The sequence below is a fragment of the Hevea brasiliensis genome, chromosome 16 (assembly GCF_030052815.1).
Source record: "Hevea brasiliensis isolate MT/VB/25A 57/8 chromosome 16, ASM3005281v1, whole genome shotgun sequence".
NCBI classification, from domain to species: domain Eukaryota; kingdom Viridiplantae; phylum Streptophyta; class Magnoliopsida; order Malpighiales; family Euphorbiaceae; genus Hevea; species Hevea brasiliensis.
Genome location: NC_079508.1, coordinates 22,228,636 through 22,241,479, shown reverse-complemented (window position 1 = coordinate 22,241,479; position 12,844 = coordinate 22,228,636). Strand labels below are relative to the sequence as shown.

Genomic DNA, 12,844 nt, shown 5'->3' with positions numbered 1-12,844 from the left:
TCTGCAAATGTAATATTTTTTATTCTTCTCTAAAAATACACTAAACCAAAATTCCATCTTTTGAGTCTCTCGACTCCTATTCTTCCTGCTCCAAAGAACTTTCCTCGTCTTTGTCTCTGCTCAAGATGACCTCACCCAAATTCTTCTTCCGTTTATCCACATATTGTTTCTCTTCATGTTACAGAACCACAGAGCACTGTGACTCATCTTTTGTTCCAACATCATCATCTATACCAGTTGTGCCTATAGTAGGAGAAGTTACTCTTTCCCTTGCTCTTCTTAAAGGTACTTGATTTATTCGTAATTGATGTGCCTAAAGGGAGACAAAAAATGAAGGACCATTTTGGTAGGTTAAACACAATGAGGAAATTCGGCTATGTTAGGAAATAAACTAACAAGACTAATCTTTTAAGGATTTTATGAGAATGAAACAAAAGAAAACAGAAGAAAACACTTAAAACACATAAAACACCTAATCAGCTAAGATGAGAAGAACTAAGAAACGAAACAGAAATTTTTATGGTTTTTTTTTGTGTGTGTTTATCACACAAAACATCAAATGGAGATCAAAACAAAGAAACTAAGAAGAAAGAAACAATAAAAGTTGAACTTTGCAAGAAATCTTGATAAGAATAATCGCCACAAGACTCCAAAGCAAAAGGAGGAAATTAAAGTCCTTTTGATAAGTTGGAAATGGCACAAAAGATTTCAATCATCAAGAAGATGCCACTCTTTGAAGAGATAAGCCTAGGGGTTTAATTCACCACAAATATTTTGATATTCCTCCCCCCCCTAAGGCACATTAGTAACTCTCATCCTATTTATAATTTTTCAAGCTACTACCGTTTATCACCTTTATACTATGCTTTTATTTTAATTTTATCTACTTACCCAATATCTAATATTGTAGCATAAGCAATGTCCCATCCTAGTTGGTGGCAAGCTATGGTTGAGGAAATGATTGCTCTTCATGCCAATGGTACTAGGGAAATAATTTTATTACCAAAAGACTATAAATTGGTGCTGTTGGTTGTTTACAATGAAGGTAGGTTCTGATGGGAAGGTTGATCGACTTAAAGCTAAACTTGTAGCAAAAGTGTATACTCAGATATTGGGCCTTGATTATGGTGATATATTCTCCTTAGTAGCAAAGATTGCATTTGTTCGCTTTTTTATCTCTATAGTTGCCATGTTTCACCGACCTCTTCATCAATTGGACATAAAAATGCCTTCTTACATGGAGAACTCATTAAAGAAGTTTATATGGAGCAACCTTTAGGGTTTGTTGCTCATGGAAGTCTGGTAATGTGTTAACTACGTTGGTCTCTTTATGGTCTAAAGCAATCAATGAGGACATGGTTTGGTCAGCTTAGTATCGTTGTCTACTAGTTTGGGATGTTTTGGAGTGAGGCAATTTATTCAATGTTTTACCGACATACACCTCATGGCAAGTGTATTTGTTTGGTAGTTTATATTTATGACATTGTCATAACAGGTGATGATCATGAAGGTATTTTCAACTTAAACATCTTACCAATCATTTCCAAACCAAGGGCATGGGAAAACTGAAGTATTTTCTGGGTATTGAGGTAGTACAATGCAGTACTAGTATTGCCATTTCATAAAGTATGCATTGGACATATTGGAAGAAACTGGTATGTTAAATTGTAAGTACGTGCGTACTTCCATGGATCCAAATGTCAAACTTATTCCTAGAAAAAGGGAGCTACTAAAAGACCTTGGTCAGTCTCGAAGACTTGTTGGCAATCTTAACTACTCACAATTACACGTTCAGACATTTCATTTACTGTAAGTGTGGTTAGCCAATTTCTTCAAGCTCCTTGCGATAGTGATTGAAAAGTAGTAGTCCACATCCTTAGGTATATCCAAGAGCTCCAGGGCAAGGTTTGTTATATGAAGAATGAGGAAATACACATATTGTTGGGTATTCTGATGTAGATTGGGCAGGTTATCCCCTAGATAGATGATTTATTTAGGATATAGTATCTTAATTGAGAAATCTAATATGGAGGAGACAAACAAATTAAATTGATTTGTGACAATCAAGTAGTCCTATGTATTATCTCAAATCTCGTATTTCATGAAAGAACAAAACATGTAAAGATAGACTATCATTTCATCAGACAAAAGATTGAGTTAGTATGTATTGCTAATCATTTTCTCTCCTTAAATAATTAGTTGGCAGACATTTGTACTAAATCTCTTAGATTATCTAGGATTGATTAAATCTATAACAAGCTCGGAGCATACAATATGCACGCTCCATCGTTCTTGTAGAAATAATCACTATAATTATGCATTAGATTTGGAAATTACACACTTAAGATTATGAAATCAATTCGTAAATAGGAATATTTGTTGTATGCATTGTTGTGAAAACCAAAATGGACTGGCTAGTTCAATCGAGAACCGGATAGTGATTGGTCCTGTTTTGACAGAAAACTTTTTTCTATGAAACGAGGTTGAGCCCACTCGATTGACCAAGCCAGGTAACCCGTGAACTGGTCAAGTTGGTCGAGTCTAAATCGGATGGACCATCTTACTAAAAAAGAAAAATAATTTTTTTTTTGGTGTGGCCTTGGATTAGAGATTTGGAATAGCTGGTGGAGGTTTCATACTTAAAAGCAACTCCAAACCTGTTTGGTAAAAGTATTGTATAGCTGTTGTTCAGTTGATACACCCTTAAATTGCTGCAGTTCCAAAAGTTGTAAAACTAGAGTGGTTCACAATTAGTTGTTGCTGATTCAAGATAAGAAGACCACTTTACCCTTCTCTCAATTTTTATATATATATTATATCGTTACTCTTTCTAAAGCCCTGTAATTTTCGCTTTAATTAAACAAAAATGCCCCCAATATACCTTTAATATGCCTATTCATCGAATCGCCCTTCATTTACCTAACTAATTAATATATTCTAATTCCTTTGGCCAAAATGTAACCGATTCTTTAAGTCTCTTGAGATAAAGATTAAAATCTAACTTATTGTACTGCTTACTACTATAGCTGGTGTTGTACCGACTTGGTGTAACTGTTGTTAGTGGACTGATGAGCAAGTTGGAAAGGGACTTTATACGTCTTTTCCAAGAAAAAGCAAGCGTCTGATCAGATTACTCATATTTTCTTATACTCAACTCAACTCAACTAAGCCTTTATCCCAAAAATTTGGGGTCGGCTATATGGATTCGCTTTTTCCACTCTGAACGATTTTGGGTTAAATCCTCAGAAATGTGTAATGCTTCTAAGTCATGTTGTACTACTCTCCTCCAAGTCAATTTAGGTCTACCCCTTTTTTTCTTTCTATCCTCTAACCTAATGTGCTCTACTTGTCTAACTGGAGCCTCCGCATGTCTACGCTTCACATGACCAAACCACCTTAATCTCCCTTCTCTCAACTTATCTTCAATTGGCACTACTCCTACCTTTTCTCTAATACTTTCATTACGGACTTTATCTAGTCTAGTATGACCACTCATCCACCTTAACATTCTCATCTCTGCAACTCTTATCTTAGATGCATACGACTCTTTCAGTGCCCAACACTCACTACCATATAACATAGCAGTCGTATGGTCATGCGGTAAAATTTTCCTTTTAATTTATTGGGAATCTTACGATCACATAAAACTCCCGTGACACGTCTCCACTTCAACCATCCGCTTTAATCCTATGACTAACATCCTCCTCACATCCCCATCTACTTGAAGGATCGAGCCTAGATATTTAAAGTGATTACTTTGGGACAAGACCACTCCATTCAAACTAACTCCTTCCCTATCACCAGTTTGGCCTTCACTGAACTTGCAATGCATGTATTCTGTCTTCGTTCTACTTAACTTAAAACCCTTTGACTCTAGAGTACTTCTCCAAAGTTCTAGCTTCCTATTGACTCCTTCTCGTGTCTCATCTATCAGAACAATATCATCCGCAAACATCATGCACCAAGGAATACTCTCTTGTATATGTTTAGTCTTCATCTAAAACTAATGTAAAAGGTAAGGGCTTATAGCTGATCCTTGGTGTAATCCAATTGAGATCGGAAAATCTCTTGTATCCTCCCACCTTTATGCACAATAGTAGTTGCTCCTTCATACATATCTTTCAATACTTGTATATACCTAATAGATACCCTCTTTTGTTCTAACACATTCCATAAGACTTCTCTTGGAACACTATAATAAGCCTTCTCCAAATCAATAAAAACCATGTGTAGATCTTTCTTCACATCTCTATATTTCTCCATCAAGCTTCTAATGAGAAAGATCGCTTCCATAGTTGAACGACCGGGCATGAAACCAAATTGATTGAGAGAGATAGAAGTATCATGACGTAGTCGATGCTCCACAACTCTCTCCCACAACTTCATAGTATGGCTCATGAGTTTAATTCCCCTATAGTTTGAGCAACTCTGTATGTCTCCCTTATTTTTAAAAATAGGTACTAAAATACTCTTCCTCCATTCATCAGGCATTTTCTTTGAGTTTAGAATCTTATTAAATAATTTAGTTAACCATGCCACTCCTATATCTCCCAAATACTTCCACACTTCAATTGGTATTTCATCGGGTCCACAGGCTTTACCCACTTTCATTCTCTTAAGTGCTTCCTTTACTTCTAAAGATCTAATCCTTCTAGTATAATTTACATTCTTTTCTATTGTTCTATAATCTATATTCGCGTTATTTCCATTTTGACTATTATTAAAGAGATCATTAAAATAATTTCTCCATCTTTCTTTAATGTCCTCATCTTTCACCAACACTTTTCCTTCTTTATCTTTAATGCACCTAACTTGATTGAGATCTTGACATTTCCTTTCTCTACTCCTTGCTAATCTATAAATATCTTTCTCCCCTTCTTTAGTTCCAAGTTTCTCGTATAACTTTTCAAAGGCCTGCGCTCTTGCTTGACTAACTGCCTTTTTTGCCTCTTTCTTTGCTATCTTGTATTGTTTATATGCCTCATTATTATCACATTTAGGTAATTTCTTATACCATTCTCTTTTTCTCTTCACTGCCTTTTGGACTTCCTCATTCCACCACCATCTCTCTTTTGAGGGTGGTCCATGTCCTTTAGACTCTCCAAGTACTTTTCTAGCTACTTCTCTAATCTTTGATGCCATCTGTATCCACATATCATTGGCCTCCATATCTAGCTTCCATACTTCGGACTCAAGAAGCTCATTTTTGAACTTCACTTGCTTTACTCCTTTAAACTCCCACCACTTTGTTCGAGCTACACTATTTCTTCTGACCTTACTTGCATTGTTCCTAAACTTGACATCCAAGACCACCAACCTATGTTGACTTGTTAAAGCCTCTCCTGGAATGACCTTGCAATCCTTGCATAGAGCTCTATTTGTCTTCCTGGTTAAGAGGAAGTCGATTTGGCTTCTATGTTGCCCACTTTTGAAAGTCACTAAATGTGACTCTCTTTTTATAAAGTAGGTATTTGCTAGTATTAGGTCGTATGCCATAGCAAAATCCATGATGCCTTTTCCCTCCTCATTTCGACTGCCAAAACCAAAACCTCCATGAACATTCTCATAACCTTGTCTATCACTTCCTACATGTCCATTCAAATCTCCACCAATGAAAACATTCTCTTCATTCGGTATGCTTTGCATTAAATCATCCATATCTTCCCAAAACCTTTGTTTACTCTCACTGTCTAGTCCTATTTGCGGGGCATAAGCACTAACTATATTTATTGTTTCTCCTTCTAGTACTAGCTTTACTAGTATAATTCTATCTCCTACTCTTTTCATAGCTACTACTGCGTCTTTCAATGTTCTGTCTATGATTATACCCACTCCGTTCTTGTTTCTCTCCTTTCCGGTAAACCACAATTTGTACCCTGAATTACCCACTTCCTTACTTTTCTCTCCTACCCATTTAGTCTCCTGAATGCAAGCAATATTCACCCTTCTCCTTTCCAAGGTATCCACAAGCTCCATTAATTTTCCTGTAAGTGATCCAACATTCCAAGTACCAACCCTGATCCTCCTCTTATCCTGCTCCTTCCTAATTGGTCTCCTTCTATGATATCTTCTATTGTTTTCTATGTCTATCTTGTGTTCTGTTCCACTATTTGTTCTACTATCTGTCCTATGGACTAACTTCTTTACCCACACCCGTCCATGATGTGGGAACCCTTGCTCACTTAACACCACACCCGGGCGCTGGCATGGCGCGTCGCTTTTGGTGAACGCCCTACACCCTTGCATATTTATCACTACACCCGGGCTCCGATGTAGCGCGTCGTTAGTAGAGGACGCCCCAACGTTTATATCTTTTGAATCCATATCATAGGGTGTGACGAAATTTTTACGCTGGTTGTCACCTACCGCAACCCTCCTCCTTTATCCGGGCTTGGGACCGGCTAAGCGCAAACTACTTAGGCGGAGTTACTCATATTTTCTTATATTGTTTAATTTTTATTTATCTATTTCAATAATAAAATAAATATAGTATAATAAATAAAAAATTATTAAAATAAATCATATAATATAATAAATTACTAATTATATATATATTTATTAATAAAATAATAATTATATGTTTATTTTAATAATAAAATAAATTATATGATATAATAAATTAATAATTATATATTTATTTTAATAATGAAATATATTATATACTATATGCCTTATTAGTCATTTTACATATTAGTAGCAGCAACTATACAAAGTTTTACGAAATATTCAACATAAATTAGCCACCTTCTGCTAATAGGAATAACTATCAGCTATCAGCTTCTTTCAACAGTTAAACCAAACAAGCCTTAGTGGCAATGGGGTTTGAAGTCTTGAACACTACACCTCAAAGATGCATTTTAAAGCTTATTGCCATTTGAACTGCATCATAAATCTTACCTAATTTTCTTCCTATCTATGTATACATATGAAAATACTTGTTAAATACAACTAAATTTCAATTTATGGTCATTTTACTCATATCAATAATCAAATTAAGTCTTATGTTGGATTGATATATTTTGGTATACTTTGTTAAAATGATTTTTTCAATTAATTTGAATTATGTTATGTCAAATAATTAACAACTATTAAGAAGTGACAATTCAAAAACAAAAGTTTATTCATTTTATGCACTGTTTACTTTGAATAATTAATGCCGATAGTTTATTTTATTAGTCTATTAACTTAAAATTATTTTTAATTTTATAATCTTTTATATTTTAAAAATATATAAAATTTTTTCTATTTATTATTTTATAAATTTTTAATATATCAAATTTTATTTATTATTGATATAAATAAATTTATCATTATAAAAATTTTATTATAGATATTTTTATTATAAAACATTTTTTTTTAAATTTAAATTCTAATTAAATATATGAAAATAATTTTTTGTTTTAAAAAATTACATTAAAAATTAATTATTTATAAAAAATCTCAAACTACCAATTATAACAATACAGTATTAGTAATTTTATAAGATTTTTAATTTTATAATATATGACTGATATTTATTTAATAGCATGCCTGTTAAACTCTAGTTAAATATTAAACCTTTAATCCTCTGTCCTCCCTTTTTCTATCTCTTCAATTCTGGTAGGTGGAAATGTCATTTACAGGAAGGTAGGGGTTGATTGAGATAGTTTGACCATGTGCTTTAAGGTTGGCTAATGCATTGATGCGCAAAATTGAAAGCATCCAAATTATAAGCGTGATAAAAAGGATAGACAAGACAATAAAATGGAATGGCTGAAATGTTCAAGAAAGATTTAGCATTATTAGATTTTCTTGAAATTCTAGCCTAAAATTGAGTAGAATGGAGGAAACGGTATGTTCTGCAAACCCCAGTATGATTATTATTGCAGCTGAGTTGAATTGTAACATGATTTTTTATAATTATTTTTTGAATGCTCTTAAGTCTTAACCACTATCCTTTCAAGAGCATTTTAATTCTCTCCTGTCTTATTTTTTTTTTTAAGAAAAATTGTTGATTGTGTTCTTCCATTTCCCATGATTTCTAAAAGAAAATTACAACTTCTCATCTCTTTCTTTCTGGGGAACGTTCACAATTTCAAGTGATTGAATGAGAGTTCCTTCCAAACAATAGGAGGGATAAGCAAGGTTTGGAGGAGAAGTTGCCAAAAATTAAGTCCAGTACGGAAAGAAAAGGGAACTTTTAACAATGTTGAATGAATCAAGACCAATAGGAAGTTCTATTCATAAAGTTTATGCCTCATAAAAGAAAGTTTTATTTTTGTTGTTGTTGTTATTATTATTATTATTATTATTATTACTTTTGCCATTGAGATTTTTTTTTTAAAATTTTTTTATTTACTTTTCTAACGGAGCATGTCTTTTGGAGAATCTTTGTTTCGCCCCTTAGGTAGAAATTTTTTTTTTGATTTGTGCCTTCCAATAATTCACGGTAAACTGAGGTTCAGGGTGGCCTTTGTGTTAAATTCTCAGACAGCACGAGGTCAATCCTTCATCAATATAAAGGAGAACCAGAAAAATACAAGAAAAAAAAAAGCCCCATGCAGCTTAGATGATTATGAGATTTAGAAAGTTTTCATCCTTCTTTTTCTAATTCTTGTGCTTCATGCAGGCAAAGCGTCTCCCATATAGAGAGGCTATGGTGACCCAAGTTCACCGAGGAAGCTTCTCACAAGGCTCTTGGATTGGGGAGATGCAACAGGCTTCTGATAAATCAGTAATAATCAGTGAAATTCTGGACCCTAGGACTAAAAATCTGTTATCCATGTCAAGAATCAGTGACTATGTTTTATCAAATGAACTTGTCAGCATGGCATTGGCCATGGTTGCAGAGGATAAACAAATAAATGACGTATTGGAAGAGCTCTTTGCGGAGGAGGTATTGTTTCCTTAATGAAATTCTATGATTGATCTAGCATTTTATTGTAAAACCGATTTTCTAAGTGCAAACCATGTTACAAAATTGCAATAGGAAATTCAAATTGCCAATGGACGCAAATAACAAAATTTTTCCTGATAATTTGCCTGTCAATTCTTACATAAATGCTAAGTTCAACTCAGCCTTTTCAAATGTTGTTAAAGTACATGGATCTACTTTAATTCTTCTTTTGTTTAGGGTCAAAATTTAATCAAGATCTAGTGATGCTAAATCCTTTTATGACCTTTTAAATCCATCTCATCCTTGATTCATGACTTTATCGTCTGTACCTTTTAATATGGATGTGCTCAAACTTCCACATTAGCACATCCTGCATGTGAGATGTACCCTCCTTTTAACTTAATTTTGAATACATACTAAGCAAAATGTTGGAAGAAAAAAGAGGAAAAAAAAAAGAGATGCCTAGCCAATCATATACAATTGAGCCAAATTTGTATCCTTCACCAAAGGAGGCTGGTTGATTTTTTATGGAGATAACGGTGCTTTTTTAATGATTTTTTTTTGGCTGACAATTCTTCCATGGTTGATGAGGCTGTGTTGACATCTAGTTCATAACCTTAGGTTATCAGTTCTTATACCCCCTCTGAGGCGGCTTCACCATATACCAGTATGTTACACTGTACAGTGAATTCTCTTTTTATTCTGCAGAACCAAGTTTTGGTTATTCTTTCCATGATACAATGGGAATTTAATTATTTACAAAATATCCCATATTCGCCTTTTTATTTGATGCAATTTTATGGGCTATCTTATTCTTGATGCCATTAAATTTATTTAATGTGTATTTGTGGTTTCGCTTGGTTTTAGATCAGAAATTTGAAAAAGATCATACAAGTAGCAATCAGTTTGATCCTTTAATGAAGCTATTTGTTTCCTCAATCAAGCCTTGCTTTGTTGATGAAATTTTTGTTATAGTTAGTTTTGGAATTTATTGTCTACAAATGAATTTGTTGGTTATGATAATTAGATTGTATTTGCATTGTTCAGGGAAATGAGATGCATATAAGGCAAGCAGATCTCTACCTTCGTGAAGGTGAGGAATTGAGCTTCTATGAAATAATCTTACGAGCCCGACAGAGGAGAGAGATTGTCATCGGTTACCGTTTGGCAAATGCAGAAAGAGCTGTAATAAATCCGCCAGCTAAAAGTGAGAGGAGGAGGTGGTCACTCAAGGACGTTTTTGTGGTAATTGCAGAAAAAGAATAATCATTCTGGGCAAAGATTATATTCTTTAGAAAATAGGGAAAGAAACCTGCCAGAGGATTTTGTAGTTCATTATATGACAACCAACCATAATGTAAATACGGCTTGCAGCAGAATGTCAGCTCTCATTCATTTGTAATTCAAGTACGCATTTCATTTGTCAAATGTTTTGAATTTTTAGACCACGAGTTTTGATTTAACCGTACTGAATTCATTTCCAGGTTGAAAGATGTTTCAAGTTTGAATTATTATTATCATTATTATTTTCATTAGATGACTATGCAACTTGTCCACTAACAAGTTGACATTATATATATATATATATATATATATTAAAGTGTTTTTTAATGGGGTCTTGTGGGCATACTTTTCAACTCCTGTATAATGTGAGGCAGTGGGGAGGCTATGATAAAAATATAGCTAGATAATGAGGAATTTTTGTAGGGTCATGTGGCTTGAGGCGAAAAATCATAATGTTCAGGAAAGATAGTTGAGTAATATCACTTTCACGTAATTATTATTTCTTTAGATAGCAGTTTTTAGATATGCAATTTTATATAATCTTAATTGAATCGAGTCTATTGGTAAATACTTTCTTTTTACAACACTGTCATGGTACTAAGGATTTGTGTTATAAATGCATAGATAGATAAGAGCCACCATTTAGGTAATAATTGAGATATATTCATTGTTTATTTCTAGAGACATCTAACTGGGTCATTAATTTTCAAAGGAATAATTGGAGGGACTTGATTGATGCACTTATTTTTTGATAGGGTTATGAATTGCAACTCACTCCTTGTAGAGGTTTCACAACCGTTTTCACCATAGCCCAATATTTTAGTTTGGGATAGTTGGTACATAAGGGGAAGGTTTTAGGCACTATTTACGCTTGGTCTAACTTTGTTAATTTGATTGTCAGCCTTCTGTTAATGTTTCTAAAAGTGTCTTAAAACTTTTTATCTAAATATGCAATTTCTAAATTTAAACACAAATAATTCAAATATGGGTTATTATTTACAAATAGTTTTCATGCATAAGTATTTTCTATCTATGGGGCTATTAAATTTAATTAAGTGACATTTACCAAGTGACTAAAATTAATTAATTATTGACAATTCAATTTACAAACAATCTTAAATTTTTATTTAACTAATTACAATTACCCTAAAGATAATTAAACTAATTAATTTATGTGTATTTTATTTTAATAAATACATAAGACCCAAATAATTATAACATAAAATAATTTATTTCTAATATGTCAGTTTATTTTATAATTTATCAAATATTTAATTGCATACAAAACTGCTATTTTGAAAATTTAGGGATACTTACCTTAAAATAATTGCAGTTGCCATTGGGGCAATTTGATATCCTCACTTTAGGCAATCCGTACGTTCCACTATTCCGATAACCAATGTCTGTCCGGATAGCCAGAATGTCTGGAACTATATTTAAACTAGAGTGAAGAGTCATAAATAACGTAAATAATGACAAGAAAAATTAAGGAAAAATTTAAGAGATGAAATACAAAGAAGTTAAATGAGCCGAAACTACAGCAATGGGTAATCCTAACGGGAAGCGACTGGGAAGACAGTTGCTGACCCTAGACCCGAGGGAAAACCCTGTGAAATAATTTTTGAAACTCAAGTGAAGAATTATTGAGGTTTAGTGACAATAGAATGCCAAGAAAATGCTAAGAAAATTTTGTAAATCGGTACAGATAATTTTAGCTCAATAAGTAAAACGAAGGACATTTTGGTCATCTCACTTTCAGAGATGAATTTTGACCAACTTGTCTATTTAAGTAAGTGAGATCTATGTCCTAAAATATGAATAAATATTGCTAAAAATTTAATTAAAAATAATAAAAGAAAGAAGAAAGAAAAATAAAAGGAAATGAAATTAAATTAGCCTTATGACATGTGCATGATGTGAAGATGATGTAATTAAAAAGTTTAACCAATTAAAATTTGACAAACCCATTTATAAGACATAAAAGAGATTAAATAAAATAAAATTGGGTCATCTTCTTCTTCCCAAAAGCCTTGGCCGAACCACTTGCTTAGCCATTCTCCATTTTCATCCTCCATCCAAGCTTGATTTCCACTCATTCCTCACCGTAAAACCCCTAAGTCTCAACATAAAATCTTGATTACTTACCTTGGTAAAGGATTTGAGGGCAAAAGAAGAAAGGAAAGTGAAGTTGGCAAGTTGGGAAGCATAATAAATCTTCTAATCTTGTTTATTCCTTAGAATTTAGCTTGAATATGAGCAAATAATTAAGAAATTGAAAGAAAGTATGTATGAATTTGAGAAGTAAATTTTGACTAGCTTGTGTAGGAGTAGGATTTGAAGTGTTCTATTGTAAATAAACTGGATAATTTGCTTGAGTATGATGATAAGTATGGTTAGTATGTTCAATTGGTATGTATTGTATGAATTGTGATTATGGAGCTAGGGTTTTAAGGACAAAATTGGGGTTTTGTTAAATTGTTGCTGAATTGATGTAGATGAGATTAATTATGGACTATTTGAAGTGCATTGAATGTGATTTGAGGTTGATAGTCGTGTCGAAAGGTAGTATTGTGAGTGTTGCTTCATTATAGGATTTCTGAACTTATGAGTCTAGCAAGGTTAGATAGCCATAAGTAGAGTTGTGTTACTCCAATTGGTGTGAGGCCAATTGGAAATGAAACCTAG

At 33.2% G+C, this 12,844-nt stretch overlaps 1 protein-coding gene across 5 annotated transcripts in view; it reads left to right on the top strand.

The window, feature by feature from the left end:
• Positions 1-10,410, top strand: part of LOC110672907 (ion channel CASTOR) — a 30,163-nt gene extending 19,753 nt beyond the window's left edge. For all 5 annotated transcript variants that reach the window (XM_021835864.2, XM_021835858.2, XM_021835846.2 and 2 more), the window contains 2 exons: positions 8,609-8,875; positions 9,923-10,410. In XM_021835864.2, coding sequence (XP_021691556.1) covers positions 8,609-8,875; positions 9,923-10,141 — 486 coding nt within the window. In that variant the 3' untranslated portion in view covers positions 10,142-10,410. The remainder of the gene's footprint in view (positions 1-8,608; positions 8,876-9,922) is intronic.
• The last annotated feature ends 2,434 nt before the right edge of the window (positions 10,411-12,844 follow it).